Source organism: Martes martes (genome assembly GCF_963455335.1).
Source record: "Martes martes genome assembly, chromosome: 4".
Taxonomy (NCBI): Eukaryota; Metazoa; Chordata; class Mammalia; order Carnivora; family Mustelidae; genus Martes; species Martes martes.
The window spans coordinates 85,183,342-85,204,552 of NC_137891.1; the positions used below are offsets into that span (position 1 = coordinate 85,183,342).

The 21,211-nt window shown below is 44.2% G+C and overlaps 2 protein-coding genes across 2 annotated transcripts; both read left to right on the forward strand.

The window, feature by feature from the left end:
- Positions 1 to 740: 740 nt before the first annotated feature.
- On the forward strand, positions 741 to 4,677 carry LOC308341624 (filaggrin-2-like; the record flags this gene model as incomplete). The annotated part of the gene is made up of 4 exons (XM_080801652.1): positions 741 to 791; positions 1,880 to 2,039; positions 2,805 to 4,533; positions 4,625 to 4,677. Exons 2-4 carry the CDS (start codon positions 1,902 to 1,904, stop codon positions 4,675 to 4,677), a joined length of 1,920 nt encoding a protein of 639 aa, XP_080657778.1. The 5' UTR covers positions 741 to 791; positions 1,880 to 1,901.
- A 30-nt stretch (positions 4,678 to 4,707) lies between these two features.
- On the forward strand, positions 4,708 to 13,342 carry FLG2 (filaggrin 2; the record flags this gene model as incomplete). Its single annotated transcript, XM_080801653.1, has 2 exons — positions 4,708 to 5,387; positions 5,456 to 13,342. The coding sequence occupies 2 exons, from the start codon at positions 4,708 to 4,710 to the stop codon at positions 12,762 to 12,764; spliced, it is 7,989 nt and encodes a 2,662-aa protein (XP_080657779.1). The 3' UTR covers positions 12,765 to 13,342.
- Between the last annotated feature and the right edge of the window lie 7,869 nt (positions 13,343 to 21,211).

The window sequence follows — 21,211 nt, forward strand, 5'->3', positions numbered from 1 at the left end:
ATATACAGAGGTAAGCTAATATGATGGTTAAGGAGGGCAAGTATTGCATGGAGCACTGGGTGTGGTGCATAAACAATGAATCTTGGAACATTGAAAAAAATAAAATTTTAAAAAAGAGAGAAAAGACCTTATAATAAGGCAGCTACAGATTCAAACCCCGATTCCTCCAACTACAGACTGTGTGACCTTGAAGAAGACTCATGCTTCTTAATGATTTCTTATGGAATAAACAATCAAATCTCATAGAAATCTTATAAAAATTAAATGAGATGAAATTTGAAAAATATTCAGCACAATATCGAACACGTAGTAAATTCTCAATAACTGGTAGTTATTATTATTACAAAAAAGATATCAATTAGGTAAGGCTCATGGCCTATGTTCATTTTCAATTGAATATGCATTTACTGCAAAGCTATCAAGTATCTTACACTTCATTACTTATTGTGGGTACTAAATAAAAGGAATGAACTATATGAGTCCTCAAAAATATATTCTCTGATTTTCACAAGTGTATGACCCTGAAAAAAGTGTCCTACAACATGTCCTCATACTGGAAGTTGAACCAGCACCATCCTTTTTGCAATCACCTCAAAGATAAGAATGTGAAGAAGTAGGAAGATAAACATAGACAGAGGTGGGGTTAGATTTGATTAGAAATGAATCAGTAGTCCATCCCACAGAGGAGAGCACCCACACATTTTAAGCTATATAAAGGCCACTATCTCAATCCACTGGTCACCCTGCAAGCTGCATCAGGATTTATCCTACGTGTTCCTTTGGTGAACCAGGTGAGAGAAAATTCGTCCAGCTACATTGATGGCTATTTGGTTGATTGTTGTCCACATCAGAAATTCAGGAGTAAGAGTTAAGTCAGAGTTAATATATATTTGGCCATTTCATTCTTGTTTCTTTTTCTTTTCTTTTTGTTTATTTATTTGGTTAGTTTCATTTATCCTGTGGTCTTTTTAGAATAAATTTCTTATTGCCAAGATGAATAATGCAAGAAATTCACCTTCTTCTAGACTATTCCACACTCTCATCCTAGTCTTTTGTATGCCATCTTTTTTTTCCTGGGTTGGCCAGCTGAAGTAGAGAGGAGGCCAGCACTGGTGTAGAGTCCCTTCCCTGTTCAGTGTCAGTGCCTCAGTCTCTAAGATCCAGTCATCCACTAGGAAACGTACTGTCTGCATTGCTGAGCCTTTCTCCCTGGTTATTGAAAAAGAATAAGATTGAAGTGTTTGGTTGAAACTGAGATTAGGATTGTTCCTGAGCTCTGCTGAGGGCTATCTCATGGTTCTGAATCACCAAGGTAATGGGTAACTTGCTCATTGTTTATTTGCTGAAGGCCTTAACAATCCTGTTTAGTTTCTAGTGTCCAGAGGAGAAATGGTTATAATACAAGGTCTGTCACTTTTGACTCAAAAGAACCAGTGAAACTAACCAGAGAGACTGGGACAATACATCTGGGTTGTTCTAGAAACTGTGGAAGCCCCAGGACAACACCCAGAACACCAAAGTACACAAAGTGTGGAGATATTATGTAAGGACTATATTCATCCAGGACATAGAGATCTGAGCTCTAATCCTAGTTCAGTCAGCAACAATGACTTGATCTTATCTAAGTAACTCAAAATTAACAATTTTCACTGTATTGAAAGTTGAAGTATTTTAGGTTTTTTTTTTTATTTCTTTTCAGCGTAACAGAATTCATTGTTTATGCACCACACCCAGTTCTCCACGCAATACAATAGTATTTTAGGTTTAAAAGAGACAAGAGATTTGAAAAATCATCATGATTATTATTAAAATCAGAATTGTTTCTAAATTTTTTAAAAAGAACATGAATAATAGCATCTTTTGTTTCTTTTTTCTACAGGTTCACTTAAACTTGCAAAAAGATGACTGACCTCTTGAGAAGTGTTGTCACGGTCATTGATGTTTTCTACAAATACACCAAGCAAGATGGGGAATGTGGCACACTGAGCAAGGATGAACTAAAGGAACTTCTGGAGAAAGAGTTCCGTCCAATTCTGAAGGTGAGAATCCATACACCAGGACTGAAGACTTCTAGGGTCTTGTAAATTCTCTGTTATGTGACCAAAGATTAGCTAAAAAGTACACACTCTCAATGGTTTTTGGACCAACTCTAGGAGTGCACTTTTCAGGGACATCAGAAAGTCTTCTGGGACATTATTTATTTTTAGAAAGGTGAAGGTTTTTTCATTTTCCACCATGTAGGCCTTCAGACTTTTTCATGCCTCCAGGTTTCCCCTTCTGAAAAAAACAGAATATAAATGTGTGCTAAAACATAAAAGATTGCCCTTTCAAATTTGGAATAAAAAGTATAGAGACAGAAACATCTACAGGGAGAGCTGAGCAAGTAGTCAAGATGACTAAAAACTGCAAACAAGAGAGTATTTCTTCCATCTACTTGGGAAGAACTCAGCTATTACCTTTAAAATGATAGATTTTAACATAGAATGTATCAGCATATAATGTTTAAAATGCATGTAAAACTAAAATATACCAGGTACCAAATTTGATGCTATATCTGAGTACTAGTCCCCTAGCTGAGGTCCTTGAACTGTATTCTGCTGGGATTCCCAATAGATTTTATTCTTTTCCATTACTTCTTCTCACCTGCTGGGTCCTATTAGGCTGCTTTAGTTTAAAGTAACACTTGACTGGATTTAAAATACCTAATGTTAAACAACCACAATTCCACAGCTCTACCTGAATATGTTACCTTCCTATGTGGGCTAGGCTGACTAGGTCTTCTTTGGTATGTTACCTGTATACAGAACCCAGATGATCCAGATACAGTGGATGTTATCATGCACATGCTAGATCGAGATCATGACCGAAGACTGGACTTTACTGAGTTTCTTCTGATGGTATTCAAGCTGGCTATGGCCTGCAACAAGGTTCTCAGCAAAGAATACTGCAAAGCTTCAGGGTCAAAGAAGCATAGGCATGGTCATCGACACCAAAAGGAAGAAAGTGAAACAGAAGAGGAAGAAGAAGATACACCAGGACAGAAATCAGGTTACAGACATTCAAGATGGAGTGAGGGAGAGGAGCATGGTTATGGTTCTGAGGGCTTAAGGGGAACTAGGAAACATAGACATGGGTCAAACTCCAGGAGGTTGGGAAGGCAAGGTGGTTTATCTAGCTCAGGAAACAAAGAGCAATTTGAGAAAAGACGCCATTGGTCTAGCTCTGGTCACTCATGGAGTGGTGGCAAAGAAAGACATGGTTCCAGCTCTGAGGAGCTGGGGGAAAGAAGAAACAAGTCACACGTTAGCCCCTCTAGGGAATCTGAGAAGGAATATGAATCTGGATCTAGATTAAAGAGCAGGAGAAGGAAAGGTCGTAGTGGTCTGTCACATGGATTGGATGCTAGTGGACATGAATCAAACTCTACTCAGTCAAGACAGAGTGGAGGACAAAAGCTTGGATCTAGTTCTAGAGGCTCAGGAGACAATGGAAGGCAAAACTATGTATGTGGTTCCAGCAACTCATGTGGGTGTGGAAGGCCACAAAATGTTTCTACTTCTTGTCAGGAAGATAGATTTGGAGGGCAAAGAAATCAATCTAACTGTACCCAGTCAGGATATCAGTCAGGAAGTAGTGGTGGACTAGGTCATGGATGTATTTCAGGTCAGTGCTCTGGATATGGTCAACAAGAGTCTAGCTCCTGCAGCCAGTCATCTAGTCAGGGAGAATATGGATCTAGAGCATGTGGTCAAACACAGAACTGTGGAAGACAACAGAGAACAGGTTCAAGTCAGTCCTCCTGCCGTGAACAATATGGGTCTGGAACAAGTCAGCCTTCTAGCTGTGGTCAACATGGATCTGGTTCTTGTGGACACTTTTCAAACTCTCATCAAAAAGGGTCAGGTTCAAGTGAATTTTCTAAATGTGGACAACATAGGTCTGGCTCTGGGCAGTCCTCTGGCTTTGGACAACACAGATCAGGCTCAGGTCAATCCTCTAGCTTTGGATATGGCTCTGGTTCATGCCAGACCTCTGGTTTTGGACAACATGAGTCTGGCTCAGGACAGTCATCTTGCTTTGGCCAACATGGGTCAAGCTCAGGACAGGCCTCTGGCTTTAGCCAGCATAGGTCTGGCTCAGGAAAGTCCTCTGGCTATGAGCAATATGAATCCAGCTCAGGTCAGTCCTCTAGCTTTGGAAAACAGGAATCTGGTTCAGGACAGTCCTCTGGTTTGGGTCAGCATGGGTCTAGCTCAGGACAGTCCTCAGGTGTTGGAAAATGTGGGTCTGGCTCAGAGCAGTCCTCTAGTGCAAAACAGTCTTCCAGCTTTGGAGAACACAGAACTGGCTCAGGACAGTCCTTTGGTTCTGGACAACATGGGTCTGGTTCACATCAGTCCACCTCTGCAAAACATAGATATGGCTCAGGTCAATCTTCTAGCTTTGGACATGGATCTAGTAAACATCAGTCTCCTGCCTCTGGGACTGGCTCAGGTCATTCTTTGGAATTTGGACAACATGAGTCTAGATCAGGTCAGTCTATCTATGGCCAAAATGGTTCCAGCTCAAGGAAATCCTCCAGTTCTGGCTCTGGGTCATCCTCAGGCAAGTCTTCTACACATAGTCAACATGGAATTAACTCAAGCCAGTCATCTAGCTATGATCAACATGAATTGACCTCAGGTCAATCATCTGGCTATGACAAACATGATTGTAGGACACAGGGAAAAGAAAGCTATGCGACTAGTTCAGGAAAAGGGTCTCCAAAATCTGGAACAACAATATCAGATTCAGCTGAAAGTCAAACAAGGGAAAGAGCTGAAGGGAGACAGGGAAAAATTCAAGGAGAGTCGGGAGACAGAAGTAGACATGGACACTCCGGTCATGGACAAGCCACCAGGACAGAATCCAGTAAGACAAAAAGACGGGATTCTACTGTCAGTGAGACCAGTGACAGTGAAAGTCACTCAGGAGCCCCACAGACACACGCAGGATCTCCTCCTAGCCACTCTGGATCTCAACATGGAGAGTCAGGATCCACAGCTAGAGGGAGACAGGGAACTACTCATGGCCAGTCAGGAGACACCAGGGGACATAGTGGGTCTGGGCATGGTCAAGCCACCAGGACAGAATCCAGTGGGACTGCAAGAAGGAGATCTAGTGTCAGTGAGTCCAGTGACACTGAAAGGCACTCAGGAACGTCACTTACACATGCAGGATCCCCTCATAGCCACTCTGGATCTCAACATGGAGAGTCAGGATCCACAGCTAGAGGGAGACAGGGAACTTCTCATGGCCAGTCAGGAGATACCAGGGGACATAGTGGGTCTGGGCATGGACAAGCCACCAGGACAGAATCTAGTAAGACTGCAAGAAGGGGATCTAGTGTCAGTGAGTCCAGTGACACTGAAAGGCACTCAGGAGCCCCACAGACACACGCAGGATCCCCTCATAGCCACTCTGGATCTCAACATGGAGAGTCAGGATCCACAGCTAGAAAGAGACAGGGAACTACTCATGGCCAGTCAGGAGATACAAGGGGACATAGTGGGTCTGGGCATGGTCAAGCCACCAGGACAGAATCCAGTAAGACTGCAAGAAGGGGATCTAGTGTCAGTGAGTCCAGTGACACTGAAAGGCACTCAGGAGCCCCACAGACACATGCAGGATCCCCTCATAGCCACTCTGGATCTCAACATGGAGAGTCAGGATCCACAGCTAGAAAGAGACAGGGAACTTCTCATGGCCAGTCAGGAGATACCAGGGGACATAGTGGGTCGGGGCATGGTCAAGGCACCAGGGCAGAATCCAGTGGGACTACAAGAAGGGGATCTAGTGTCAGTGAGTCCAGTGACACTGAAAGGCACTCAGGAGCCCCACAGACACACGCAGGATCCCCTCATAGCCACGGTGGATCTCAACATGGAGAGTCAGGATCCACAGCTAGAGGGAGACAGGGAACTTCTCATGGCCAGTCAGGAGATACCAGGGGACATAGTGGGTCGGGTCATGGTCAAGCCACCAGGGCAGAATCCAGCTGGACTGCAAGAAGGGGATCTAGTGTCAGTGAGTCCAGTGACTCTGAAAGGCACTCAGGAGCCCCACAGACACACGCAGGATCCCCTCATAGCCACTCTGGATCTCAACATGGAGAGTCAGGATCCACAGCTAGAGGGAGACAGGGAACTACTCATGGCCAGTCAGGAGACACCAGGGGACATAGTGGGTCTGGGCATGGTCAAGCCACCAGGACAGAATCCAGTGGGACTGCAAGAAGGAGATCTAGTGTCAGTGAGTCCAGTGACACTGAAAGGCACTCAGGAACGTCACTTACACATGCAGGATCCCCTCATAGCCACTCTGGATCTCAACATGGAGAGTCAGGATCCACAGCTAGAGGGAGACAGGGAACTTCTCATGGCCAGTCAGGAGATACAAGGGGACATAGTGGGTCTGGGCATGGACAAGCCACCAGGACAGAATCTAGTAAGACTGCAAGAAGGGGATCTAGTGTCAGTGAGTCCAGTGACTCTGAAAGGCACTCAGGAGCCCCACAGACACACGCAGGATCCCCTCATAGCCACTCTGGATCTCAACATGGAGAGTCAGGATCCACAGCTAGAAAGAGACAGGGAACTACTCATGGCCAGTCAGGAGATACAAGGGGACATAGTGGGTTGGGTCATGGCCAAGCATCCAGGACAGAATCCAGTAGGACCGCAAGAAGGGGATCTAGTGTCAGTGAGTCCAGTGACACTGAAAGGCACTCAGGAACCTCACAGACACACGCAGGATCCCCTCATAGCCACTCTGGATCTCAACATGGAGAGTCAGGATCCACAGCTAGAGGGAGACAGGGAACTACTCATGGCCAGTCAGGAGATACCAGGGGACATAGTGGGTCGGGGCATGGTCAAGCCACCAGGGCAGAATCCAGAAAGACTGCAAGAAGGGGATCTAGTGTCAGTGAGTCCAGTGACACTGAAAGGCACTCAGGAGCCCCACAGACACATGCAGGATCCCCTCATAGCCACTCTGGATCTCAACATGGAGAGTCAGGATCCACAGCTAGAGGGAGACAGGGAACTACTCATGGCCAGTCAGGAGACACCAGGGGACATAGTGGGTCTGGGCATGGTCAAGCCACCAGGACAGAATCCAGTGGGACTGCAAGAAGGAGATCTAGTGTCAGTGAGTCCAGTGACACTGAAAGGCACTCAGGAACGTCACTTACACATGCAGGATCCCCTCATAGCCACTCTGGATCTCAACATGGAGAGTCAGGATCCACAGCTAGAGGGAGACAGGGAACTTCTCATGGCCAGTCAGGAGATACAAGGGGACATAGTGGGTCTGGGCATGGACAAGCCACCAGGACAGAATCTAGTAAGACTGCAAGAAGGGGATCTAGTGTCAGTGAGTCCAGTGACACTGAAAGGCACTCAGGAGCCCCACAGACACACGCAGGATCCCCTCATAGCCACTCTGGATCTCAACATGGAGAGTCAGGATCCACAGCTAGAAAGAGACAGGGAACTACTCATGGCCAGTCAGGAGATACAAGGGGACATAGTGGGTTGGGTCATGGCCAAGCATCCAGGACAGAATCCAGTAGGACCGCAAGAAGGGGATCTAGTGTCAGTGAGTCCAGTGACACTGAAAGGCACTCAGGAACCTCACAGACACACGCAGGATCCCCTCATAGCCACTCTGGATCTCAACATGGAGAGTCAGGATCCACAGCTAGAGGGAGACAGGGAACTACTCATGGCCAGTCAGGAGATACAAGGGGACATAGTGGGTCTGGGCATGGTCAAGCCACCAGGGCAGAATCCAGAAAGACTGCAAGAAGGGGATCTAGTGTCAGTGAGTCCAGTGACACTGAAAGGCACTCAGGAGCCCCACAGACACATGCAGGATCCCCTCATAGCCACTCTGGATCTCAACATGGAGAGTCAGGATCCACAGCTAGAGGGAGACAGGGAACTACTCATGGCCAGTCAGGAGACACCAGGGGACATAGTGGGTCTGGGCATGGTCAAGCCACCAGGACAGAATCCAGTGGGACTGCAAGAAGGAGATCTAGTGTCAGTGAGTCCAGTGACACTGAAAGGCACTCAGGAACGTCACTTACACATGCAGGATCCCCTCATAGCCACTCTGGATCTCAACATGGAGAGTCAGGATCCACAGCTAGAGGGAGACAGGGAACTTCTCATGGCCAGTCAGGAGATACAAGGGGACATAGTGGGTCTGGGCATGGACAAGCCACCAGGACAGAATCTAGTAAGACTGCAAGAAGGGGATCTAGTGTCAGTGAGTCCAGTGACTCTGAAAGGCACTCAGGAGCCCCACAGACACACGCAGGAAGCCCTCATAGCCACTCTGGATCTCAACATGGAGAGTCAGGATCCACAGCTAGAAAGAGACAGGGAACTACTCATGGCCAGTCAGGAGATACAAGGGGACATAGTGGGTTGGGTCATGGCCAAGCATCCAGGACAGAATCCAGTAGGACCGCAAGAAGGGGATCTAGTGTCAGTGAGTCCAGTGACACTGAAAGGCACTCAGGAACCTCACAGACACACGCAGGATCCCCTCATAGCCACTCTGGATCTCAACATGGAGAGTCAGGATCCACAGCTAGAGGGAGACAGGGAACTACTCATGGCCAGTCAGGAGATACAAGGGGACATAGTGGGTCTGGGCATGGTCAAGCCACCAGGGCAGAATCCAGAAAGACTGCAAGAAGGGGATCTAGTGTCAGTGAGTCCAGTGACACTGAAAGGCACTCAGGAGCCCCACAGACACATGCAGGATCCCCTCATAGCCACTCTGGATCTCAACATGGAGAGTCAGGATCCACAGCTAGAGGGAGACAGGGAACTTCTCATGGCCAGTCAGGAGACACCAGGGGACATAGTGGGTCGGAACATGGTCAAGCCACCAGGGCAGAATCCAGCTGGACTACAAGAAGGGGATCTAGTGTCAGTGAGTCCAGTGACACTAAAAGGCACTCAGGAATCCCGCAGACACACGCAGGGTCCCCTCATAGCCACTCTGGATCTCAACATGGAGAGTCAGGATCCATAGCTAGAGGGAGACAGGGAACTTCTCATGGCCAGTCAGGAGATACAAGGGGACATAGTGGGTCTGGGCATGGTCAAGCCACCAGGACAGAATCCAGTGGGGTTGCAAGAAGGAGATCTAGTGTCAGTGAGTCCAGTGACACTGAAAGGCACTCAGGAGCCCCACAAACACATGCAGGATCCCCTCATAGCCACTCTGGATCTCAACATGGAGAATCAGGATCCACAGCTAGATGGAGACAGGGAACTTCTCATGGCCAGTCAGGAGATACAAGGGGACATAGTGGGTCGGGTCATGGTCAAGCCACCAGGACAGAATCCAGCTGGACTGCAAGAAGGGGATCTAGTGTCAGTGAGTCCAGTGACACTGAAAGGCACTCAGGAGCCCCACAGACACACGCAGGATCCTCTCATAGCCACTCTGGATCTCAACATGGAGATTCAGGATCCACAGCTAGAGGGAGACAGGGAACTTCTCATGGCCAGTCAGGAGATACCAGGGGACATAGTGGGTCTGGGCATGGTCAAGTCACCAGGACAGAATCCAGCTGGACTACAAGAAGGGGATCTAGTGTCAGTGAGTCCAGTGACACTGAAAGGTACTCAGGAGCCCCACAGACACACGCAGGAAGCCCTCATAGCCACTCTGGATCTCAACATGGAGAGTCAGGATCCACAGCTAGAGGGAGACAGGGAACTACTCATGGCCAGTCAGGAGACACCAGGGGACATAGTGGGTCTGGGCATGGTCAAGCCACCAGGACAGAATCCAGTGGGACTGCAAGAAGGAGATCTAGTGTCAGTGAGTCCAGTGACACTGAAAGGCACTCAGGAACGTCACTTACACATGCAGGATCCCCTCATAGCCACTCTGGATCTCAACATGGAGAGTCAGGATCCACAGCTAGAGGGAGACAGGGAACTTCTCATGGCCAGTCAGGAGACACCAGGCGACATAGTGGGTCGGAACATGGTCAAGCCACCAGGACTGAATCCAGTAAGACCGCAAGAAGGGGATCTAGTGTCAGTGAGTCCAGTGACACTGAAAGGCACTCAGAAGCCTCACAGACACATGCAGGATCCTCTCATAGCCTCTCTGGATCTCAACATGGAGAGTCAGGATCCACAGCTAGAAAGAGACAGGGAACTACTCATGGCCAGTCAGGAGATACAAGGGGACATAGTGGGTTGGGTCATGGCCAAGCATCCAGGACAGAATCCAGTAGGACCGCAAGAAGGGGATCTAGTGTCAGTGAGTCCAGTGACACTGAAAGGCACTCAGGAACCTCACAGACACACGCAGGAACCCCTCATAGCCACTCTGGATCTCAACATGGAGAGTCAGGATCCACAGCTAGAGGGAGACAGGGAACTACTCATGGCCAGTCAGGAGACACCAGGGGACATAGTGGGTCTGGGCATGGTCAAGCCACCAGGACAGAATCCAGTAGGACCGCAAGAAGGGGATCTAGTGTCAGTGAGTCCAGTGACACTGAAAGGCACTCAGGAGCCCCACAGACACACGCAGGAAGCCCTCATATCCACTCTGGATCTCCACATAGAGAGTCAGGATCCACAGCTAGCGGGAGACAGGGCACTACTCATGGCCAGTCAGGAGATACCAGGGGACATAGTGGGTCGGGGCATGGTCAAGCCACCAGGGCAGAATCCAGCTGGACTGCAAGAAGGGGATCTAGTGTCAGTGAGTCCAGTGACACTGAAAGGCACTCAGGAGCCCCACAGACACACGCAGGAAGCCCTCATATCCACTCTGGATCTCCACATAGAGAGTCAGGATCCACAGCTAGAGGGAGACAGGGCACTACTCATGGCCAGTCAGGTGATACCAGGGGACACAGTGGGTCTGGGCATGGCCAAGCCACCAGGACTGAATCCAGTAAGACCGCAAGAAGGGGATCTAGTGGGAGTGAGTCCAGTGACACTGAAAGGCACTCAGGAGGCTCACAGACACACGCAGGATCCTCTCATAACCCCTCTGGATCTCAACATAGAGAATCAGGATCCACAGCTAGAGGGAGACAGGGAATTACTCATGGCCTGTCAGGAGATACCAGGGGACATAGTGGGTCTGGCCATGGTCAAGCCATCAGGTCAGAATCCAGTAGGTCTCCAAGAAGTGCATCCAATGTCAGTGATTCTAGTGATACTGAAAGGCACTCAAGAGTTTCATCAAGGAACTCATTTTCTAGCCATGTACACTCCAGGTCTTTCCCTACACGCACAGTTTCTGATACAACTGGAAGGTATGAGTCAAGCACTGAGCAGGCGGGAGGTAGTTCTAAACATTCAGTCATAGATCAAGGGCAGACATCAGTTCAGAAGCAACCAGTTTCTGGACACTCACAGAATTTTGGATCTTCCCATGAACTGAAAGGAGAGAAATCTACATATTCAGGCTCTGTTCAAGGGCAGAACACATCTTCCCATAAGCAATTAGGAACTGACACAATAGAGAGACATGGGTCCAGCCATACACAGTCACATGAAACTCACAGGCAGTCCAAGGACAGCATAAGGAAACAGTTACATAGCAGTCATCACCGATCTAGAGTAAGTCATTCCCAGTCACAGAGTAGTGGAAGACACCGACATGGATCAGGTCAAGGTTGGAAACATGGCAGTTATGGGAGTGCAGAATATGACTATGGGCAGTCTGGGTATGGACCTTCTGGAGGCAGCAGAACAAGCAGCCGCAATTCTAGCCCTTTGAGGTCATTGGATCTAGCTGCAAACAATCACATACCTACACGTGGACAATCAGTTCCTACATTTGACCATACAGGATCAAAAGCAACCGAAATAATAGGAAGACAAAGTTCAAGTCATGGACAGCCAAATGATTCCCATAATCAGTCTGGATCCAATGTAACTAGAAGGCAGGGATCTATTCATGGGCATTCAGCAGTAAGTCATGAACCATCAAGTGACACCCATGTTCAATCTGGGAAGCATAGGCAGCCAAGCAGCCATTCTGTACTCAGCCATGGACAGTCCATATCAGCTCACAGGTATTCAGAATCTAGTTCAACTCTAGGGCATGGATCCCATAGTGATAATAAAGAGCATTCAGAAGATTGGGGGGATCAGATTCATGAACCATCAGAGTCTAGGCACGGACAGTCAGAATTCAACAATGTAGGTATACTTGGATCCAGCCAGGAGAATTTGGGAGATATATCTTCTAATGAGCAGGTAAGATGCACAAGTTTAGGAAGACAGGGATCAATTAAGAGACAGCCAGGAGACATCCTAGGTCAATCTGGATTCAGCACCAGTGAAAGAAATGTATATAACCATGGACAATCAAGTGACAGCTATAGGCAGTCAGTTGACAGCAGAAGCAAAAGTCAAGGATTCATTTCTAGTCACTCTCATGATAGCCAAGACCCTACAGGAACTGAAGAATATGGGTATAGATATTCATCAAGCAGTACAATCATGTGGAGGGGGGAAAAGCAAAAGCAAAGGCCTGAATCAAATTTGTTAGGAAGCATCAGAATATATAGTCATGATGTGGATGATAAGCAGGCAGGAAACATGGATGCCAAAGGTTGCCATAAAAGGGAGAGAACAGAAGCAGGTTCCTTTTATTTAGATAGCAACACTCCACTCTATGAATATGTCCAAGAACAAAGGTGTTATAACTTTGAATAATCATTTGAAGCCAACAGAAAACAAACTAACTCAAGATAAGAGATAACCCAAAAAGAAATGAGAATATAACATGGAATTAAGATATTTACCATGATCCTTTCTTTTGTTAGTGGGAACATATATCTGTTCTTTTATTTAACAGTAGCACGTACTCTATTCCTCTTGTTGGGTGCAGGGTTTTTTGGAAGGCTCCATAGTCACTAAGCTCTTTGGATAGAAAACAGTGAATCAAAGAAATAAATAGCTCTTGGAACTCTATTCAGAACTATATGACAAAGTGATTTGACTGCTTTGGGATAAAATAAGCATTTTTTTTAAACGTCTAAGATTTTTGGACTTCCCAGATTTTATTTTAATTGACCATTGACAAACCTATCCAAGGAGCTAAGAAACATGATTTTGGAGCCAAAATATTCCTAATAACATTATAACACATTTCATGTTCTGAGAAAAGAATGTTATAGTAGCTGATGAGTCAGAATATTTGCATCTTTTTTGCCACAACTGGAACTTCATACGATTACTTTTGAATTTATTGTCATGACCTCCTTGCATAAAAATTGTCAATAAACTTTCCAACGAGTATAGTTTCTCTCCTTTTTCATCTTCACAAACAAGCAAAGCTCCCTGCCATGGGATCAGATACACATTTCTTTTCTGTTTTTTTTATTTAAATTCAATTAATTAACATATACTATATCATTAGTTTCGGAGGTACAATTCAGTGATTGATCAGTTGCATACAACACCCAGTGTTGATTACTTCAAGTACCTTCCATAATGCCCATTGCCCAATTATCCCATTCCCTCATCCATCTCCCTTCCCACAACCCTCAGTTCTTTTTTTTTTCCCACAGTTAAGAGTCTCTTATGGTTTGCCCCCCTCTCTGTTTTTATCTGATTTTGTTTTTCTTTCCCTTCCCCTATGTTCGTCTGTTTTGTTTCTTAAATTCAACATATGAATGAAATCATATGGTATTTGTCTTTCTCTGACTTATCTTGCTTAGTATAAGTCCCTGTAGTTTCATCCACATCATTGCAAATGGTAAGATTTCATTCTTTTTGGTGGCTGAGTAGTATTCCATCATACAGATATATATAGATATATATGTGTGTGTGTGTTTATATATGTATGTATGTATATATGTATGTGTGTGTATATGTATGTGTGTGTGTGTATATATATATGTATATATATACACACACACACATACATATATACACACACCTCACATCTTCTTTATTGATTCATTGTCAGTAGACATCTAGGTTCTTTCCACACTTTGGCTATTGTCAACACTGCTGCCATAAACATAACATTTTCTTCCAACTTCACTTTTGCAATTCAAAATAAAGTGAAATTCATCAATGGGTGTTCAAGATAACAAATGTTATACTATAAATGTACATGATCATTAGCCCTAAATAGTAATCAATTCATACAAATCTATCCATCACCATTCATTCTCTGAATAAACACTAATTATCAAAGCATCACTAGACATTGCTGCTACAAACATTGAGCGTATATGTCCCTTTAAATCACTATGTGGGTATCCTTTGGATAGATACATAATAGTGCAATAGCACCAATGTCCACAATGGTCAAAATATGGAAAGAGCCCAAATGTCCATTGACAGATAAATCAATAATGAAGAGATGTGGTGTATATATATAATGGAATATTACTCAGCCACCAAAAAGAATGAAATCTTGCCACTTGCAAAGACATGGATGAATCTAGAGAGAATTAAGCTAAGCAAAATAAATCAGTCAGAGATAGACAAATACCATATGATTTCACTCATATGTTGAATTTAAAAAACAAAACAGAGGAACATAGGGGAAGGGAAACAAAAATAAAATCAGATAAAAACAGAGATAAACCATAAGAGACTCTTAACTGGAGAAGTCGTCAAGATGGCGGAGAAGTAGCAGGCTGAGATGACACCAGGTAGCAGGAGATCAGCTAGATAGCTTATCAAACCATTCCAAACACCTACAAATCCAACAAGAGATCAAAGAGGTGAAGAGCAACAATTCTAGAAACAGAAAATCGACCACTTTCTGAAAGGTAGGACCGGCGGAGAAGTGAATCCAAAGCTACAGGAAGATAGACCATGGGGGGAGGGGCTGGCTACCAGCAAGTGGCGGAGCAACAGAGCACAAAATCAGGACTTTTAAAAGTCTGCTCCACTGAGGGACATCGCTCCAGAGGCTAAACCGGGGTGAAGCCCATGCAGGAACAGCGTGGCCTTAGGTCCTGTGGGGTCACAGAAGGATCAGGGGTGTCTGAGTGTCACAGAGCTCACAGGTATTAGAGCGGGGAAGCCGGCTACAGAGACAGAGCCAAGGAGTGAGCTCTTAACTTGGGGTTATCTTGAATCATAATCCATGGCACAGGCCACTGCTCTGTGGGTGGGGTCCCCACAAGATCTGGGGAGACACCCCCTGGAAGAGCTCAGGGATCTGTGGGGTTTGGAGACTCCAGGTGGAGCTGTGTGCCAGAGACAGAGACTCTTGGTCACAGGCTGGGTGAGCTCAGAGCACAGATGGAGGCCAGGGAGACGGGAGTGATTGAGCGCTTTTCTCTGAGGGTGCACTGAGGAGTGGGGCCCCAAGCTCTCGGCTCCTCCAGGCCAGAGATTGGGAGGCTGCCACTTAATTTCCCATCCTCCAGAACTCTACAGAAACTGTTCAGGAAACAAAAGCTCCCGAAAGCGAACCCACCCACGGGGAATACTTAGACTGGCCCCTGGTAAGGGCGGTGCAATTCTGCCTTGGGCAAAGACACTTGAGAATCACCACAACAGGCCCCTCCCCCAGAAGATCAACAAGAAATCCAGCCAAGACCAAGTTCACTTACCAAGGAGAACAGTGGAATTCCAGAGGAAGAGAAAGCAAAGCATGGAATTCATGACTTTCTCCCCATGATTCTTTAGTCTTGCAAAGTTAATTAATTTATTTTATTTTATTTTTTGTTCTTCTGCTAAATTTTTTTAACTTTTTAACTTTTACCCTTTCCTCTTTTAGCATTTTTAACTAGTTTATCTTAACAATACCTTTCATTAAAAAAATAATCTTTTTTGAAACTTCATTATTATATTTTATCCTTCATTGTATCTAACTTTATTTTTTGTATACACATAGGGTTTTTTCTTCTAAAAAATTTGGGGTACAACTTCTTCTAATAGATCAAAACACACCCTAAATCTAGCACAGGGCTTGTTCTAGTCTCCAGCCTGAGCAAATTCTCTCCACTTTCTTTTTCTTTATTCTCCCAACCAACTTACCTTATCAACTCCTATTTTAGAAATTTTTAAAAAAATTTTTTCTCATCTTTATAGTCATATTCCATCCCTCCATTGTGTTTACCCTTATATATGTTTTTCATTCTTCAAAATGTTGGGAGGTAGTTTCTTCTAAGAGACCAAAATACTCCCAAAATTAAGTGGGTGACCCTGTTCTAGTCACCAGTCTAATGTGTGTGTATATATATATATATATATACACACACACACACACACATATATATATATATATTTACCTTTTTATATTTTTTCTTTATTTGATTTCTTTTTTTAATTTTTTTTTCTGAACTTCTTTTTACCCCCTTTCTCCCCCCTACAATTTGGGGTCTCTTATGATTTGGTTAAAGCACATTTTCCTGGGGTCTTTGCCACCCTTTTAGTATTTTATTTGTTCCTTCATATATTCTTATCTGGACAAAATGACAAGGCTGAAAAACTCACCACAAAAAAAAAGAACAAGAGGCAGTAACAAAGGCTAGGGACCTAATCAACAAAGACATGAGTAATATGTCAGATCTAGAGTTCAGAATGATGATTCTCAGGGTCCTAGCTGGGCTCAAAAAAGGCATGGAAGATATTAGAGAAACCCTGTCTGGAGAAATAAAAGCTCTTTCTGGAGAAATTAAAGAACTAAAATCTAACCAAGTTGAAATCAAAAAAGCTATTAATGAGGTACAATAAAAAATGGAGTCTCTTACCTATAGGATAAATGAGGCAGAAGAAAGAATTAGTGATATTGAAGACCAAATGACAGAGAATAAAGAAGCTGAGCAAAAGAGAGACGAACAACTCCTGGACCACAAGGGGAGAATTCAAGAGATAAGTGATACCATAAGATGAAACAACATTAGAATAATTGGGATTCCAGAAGAAGAAGAAAGAGAGAGGGAAGCAGAAGGTATATTAGAGAGAATTATTGTAGAGAATTTCCCTGATATGAAAAAGGGAACAAGCATCAAAATCCAGGAGATGCAGAGAACCCCTCTCAAAATCAATAAGAATATGTCCACACCACGTCATCTAATAGTAAAATTTACAAGTCTTAGCGACAAAGAGAAAATCCTGAAAGCAGCCCAGGACAAGAAGTCTGTAACATACAATGGCAAAAATATTAGATTGGCAGTGGACTTATCCACAGAGACCTGGCAGGCCAGAAAGAACTGGCATGATATATTCAGAGCACTAAATGAGAAAAATATACAGCCAAGAGTACTTTATCCAGCTGGGCTGTCGATGAAAATATGAGAGATTAAAAAGCTTCCAGAACAACCAAAAATTAAATGAATTTGCAAACACCAAACCATCCCTACAGGAAATATTGAAAGGGGTCCTCTAAGCAAAGAGAGAGCCTAAAAGTAGTAAACCAGAAAGGAACAGAGACAATATACAGTAATAGTCACCTTATAGGCAATACAATGGCACTAAATTCATATCTCTCAATAGTTATCCTGAATGTAAATGAGCTAAATACCCCAATCAAGGTATCAGAATGGATAAAAAAACAAGACCCATCGATATGCTGTCTACAAGAAACTCATTTTATATCCAAAGATAACACCAGATTTAAAGTGAAGAGGTGGAAAACCATTTACCATGCTAATGGACATCAAAAGAAAGCTGAGGTGGCAATCCTTATACAACATAAATTAGATTTTAAGCCAAAAACTATAATAAGAGATGAGGAAGGACACTATATCATACTCAAAGTGTCTGTCCAACAAGAAGACCTAACAATCTTAAATATCTTTGCTCCTAACATGGGAGCAGCCAAATATATAAACCAATTAATAACAAAATCAAAGAAACTAATTGACCATAACACAATAATAGTAGGGGACTTTAACACCCCCCCCTCACTCAATTGGACAGATCATCTAAGCAAAAGACTAACAAGGAAATAAAGGATTTAAATGACACACTGGACCAGGTGGACATCACAGATATATTCATAAAATTCTATCCCAAAGCAACAGAATACACATTCTTCTCTAGTGTATATGGAACATTCTCCAGAATAGATCACATCCTGTGTCACAAATCAGGTCTCAAACAGTATCAAAAGATTGGGGTCATTCTTTGCATATTTTCAGACCACAATGCTCTGAAACTAGAACTCAATCACAAAAGGAAAATTGAAAAGAACTCATTTCATGAGGGCTAAAGAGCATCTTACTAAAGAATGAATGGGTCAACCAGGAAATTAAAGAAGAATTGAAAAAATTCATGGAAACAAATGAAAATGAAAACACAACTGTTGAAAATCTTTGGGACACAGCAAAGGTGGTCTAGAGAGGAAAAGTATATAGCGATACAAGCTTTTCTCAAGAAACAAGAAAGTTGGGGAGACAAGATGGCGGGGAAGTAGGAGGAGGCACCATTTCAACCTGTACCCTAAAGTGAGCTGATTACTTACCAAAGAACTCCGATCACCCATGAAATCAGCCTGAGATCAGAATTATGCATGTCTGCATCTCTACAGGGGCCGAAGATGCCAGTGGGCAGGTAAAGCGGAGTGGGAACATTGGACTGATATCAGAAGATAAACAAAAGGGGGAGGGAGCCACCAGAGGCAACCGATTGGAAAGTAATACCCCAATATGAGAGTGTCCTGCACCTGGGGACCAGCATTAACTTGGAGTCTGGTTGAAAGCACTCAAAAAGAGCAAAGGATCGTGGCGGGAAATTGTGGGAATTGGGGAGGTTAGGGACAGGGGCTTAAGTCCCTGGACCCAGGACAGCCTCCCCTGACGCTGAGCCACACAGTGTGGTGGAGATACCAGGTCTTGGCCCCTGAGCCAACAGCGTGCCCGAGAACGTGTGGGGTCCGGCTCCTATGAGGGGCTGGGAGCCTCGCCAGACAGCAGAACACCATGCTGTGCTACCAGAGCCCGAGACGTGCATGCCCCACACACACCCTGGGGAAAGGTGCGTGCAAGCCCAGCGCTCTTAGACCTGGAAAGACCAAGCACTCCCAGCCCAGGCCAGTGGGAAAATCTCAGGGTGCGATCACTGCTTGGAACCTCTCTGGTGGTCTGGAGCTGCCCAGACAGCCACTGCTGCCATGGTTTTCAATACAAGCAGGAGATCCTGTGTCCCCAGGGACCACGACTCTGATCCTGCTCTGCCAGCAAACAAAGGGGAATTTATATGGGCTCTGCAGCATCTGCAGGGGAGCAGAATGAGGCTTCTCTCTGAGAGGGAGTTCAGGGTGCAGTTTGCTTTCCTCTAAACCTCCAAAAACCATAAAAAGCTGTCAAGGCAAGAGAAAAGAAGTGAAAAAACATAAAAACCTCCAGAGAACAAAAGCCTGAAAAAAACGGTTTCCTCAGGGCCCACTCCCTTGAGGGGGACGGGAGGACTTAACTCAGGGAACATCATTGACTGAAAACCCATATGGCAGGCCCCTCCCCCAGAAAAGAAACCAGGAAAGGGAAAAAAAAAAAAAAGACTCAAGAGAACAACCACCACTACTTCATAGATACAACTTATATTTTTAACTTATTTCCACTATTCCGTCTCATTTTTTTTTACATATAGATGATTTTTTAACCTATTGACCATCACAGTGAGATGTCCAGTACATCAAATTCCATAATAACCTTCTAACCTGAACTTTTTGATACATACACCTGTGTTTTTCTTTTGCTTTTCTATTTTTTTAATTTTAATTTAGTTTAGTCTAGATTATTCTTTTTTTTTTATTTTTGAATATTCATATAGAATTAAACTTCAAGGTAACCCCCTTTCTTAATCAATGCTACCCCTACAGGTAAACCAATTTTTAAGCCCCTTTTATCTTAAGAAAGTTGAGTCCTTTAACAAAGATATCAAGATACATCCAGGAAGAATCAAAATAACCTTCCTCACACACACTGAGAATTTATAACCACTCTCCCATCTTTTTCTTCCGCCAGTGTTTCTGTGTATTTGTGTTTCTCCTGATAGTATATAAATCTTACACTTGGGGTTCTTTTTGACGAGGTTCTTCCTTTTTTTTTGCTTATATATATATATATATATATATATATATATATATAAAATCTTGCCATATACTTTTATCAGTCTTTTTGTTTGTCTGTTTTTGTTTGTATACTTCATAAATCTTACCTTGGGGCCCATTTGGGCTGAGCCTTCTCTTTTATCTTCCCTTTTTTCCCTGTCTCTCTCTCTTTTTTTCTTTTTCTTTTCTTTTCTCTCTCAATTGGGTGGGGAATCCTGATTGTTCAGAAGCGTTCCAGGGTGCACCTTGACTGCACCATGGTCAATACATCCAGCTACATGCGTTCAGTCATCTCTCACCAAAATGACTAGGAGGAGGAATGCCCAACAGAAGAAAAATACAGAGGATGGGCCCTCTGCAACACAGCTAATGGCTATCAACATAGACAATATGTTCGAAAGAGAATTCAGGCTAACAATTATCCAGGCAATAGCTAGGTTAGAGAAAGCCTTGGATGAACAAAAGGAATTGATTAGGGCAGAACTGAAAGCCACCAGGGATGATGTTCAAAATGCTCTCAATGAGTTCCAATCTAATCTAAATTCTCTAAAACCTAGGATAACTGAGACAGAAGATAGAATTAGTGACCTGGAGGACAAACAGATAGAGAGAAAGGATCAGGAGGAAGCCTGGAACAAACAGCTTAGAAGCCACGATAACAGAATCAGGGAAATAAATGATGCCATGAAACGTTCCAATGTCAGAATTATTGGAAACCCTGAAGGGGAGGAGAAAGAAAGAAGTCTAGAAGATATAGTGGAAAAAGTTCTTCATGAAAATTTTTCCAGTCTCGCGAATGGAACCAGCGTTCATGTACTAGAGGCAGAATGGTCTCCCCTCAAGATTATAGATGCCAAAAAAACATCAAGGCACCTGATAGTAAAATTGAGAAATCATAATTGTAGATAAAATCTCATGAAAGCCGCTAGGACAAAGAAGCTCCTTATGTACAGAGGAAAGCCCATCAGAATAACGTCACACCTGTCCACAAGACTTGGCAAGCCAGAAAGGGCTGGCAAGATATACTCAGGGCACAACATGAGAAGAACATGCATCCAAGAGTACTTTATCCAGCAAGACTGGCATTCAAATTGGATGGAGAGATAAAGAGTTTCCAAGACCAGCAAGGCTTAAA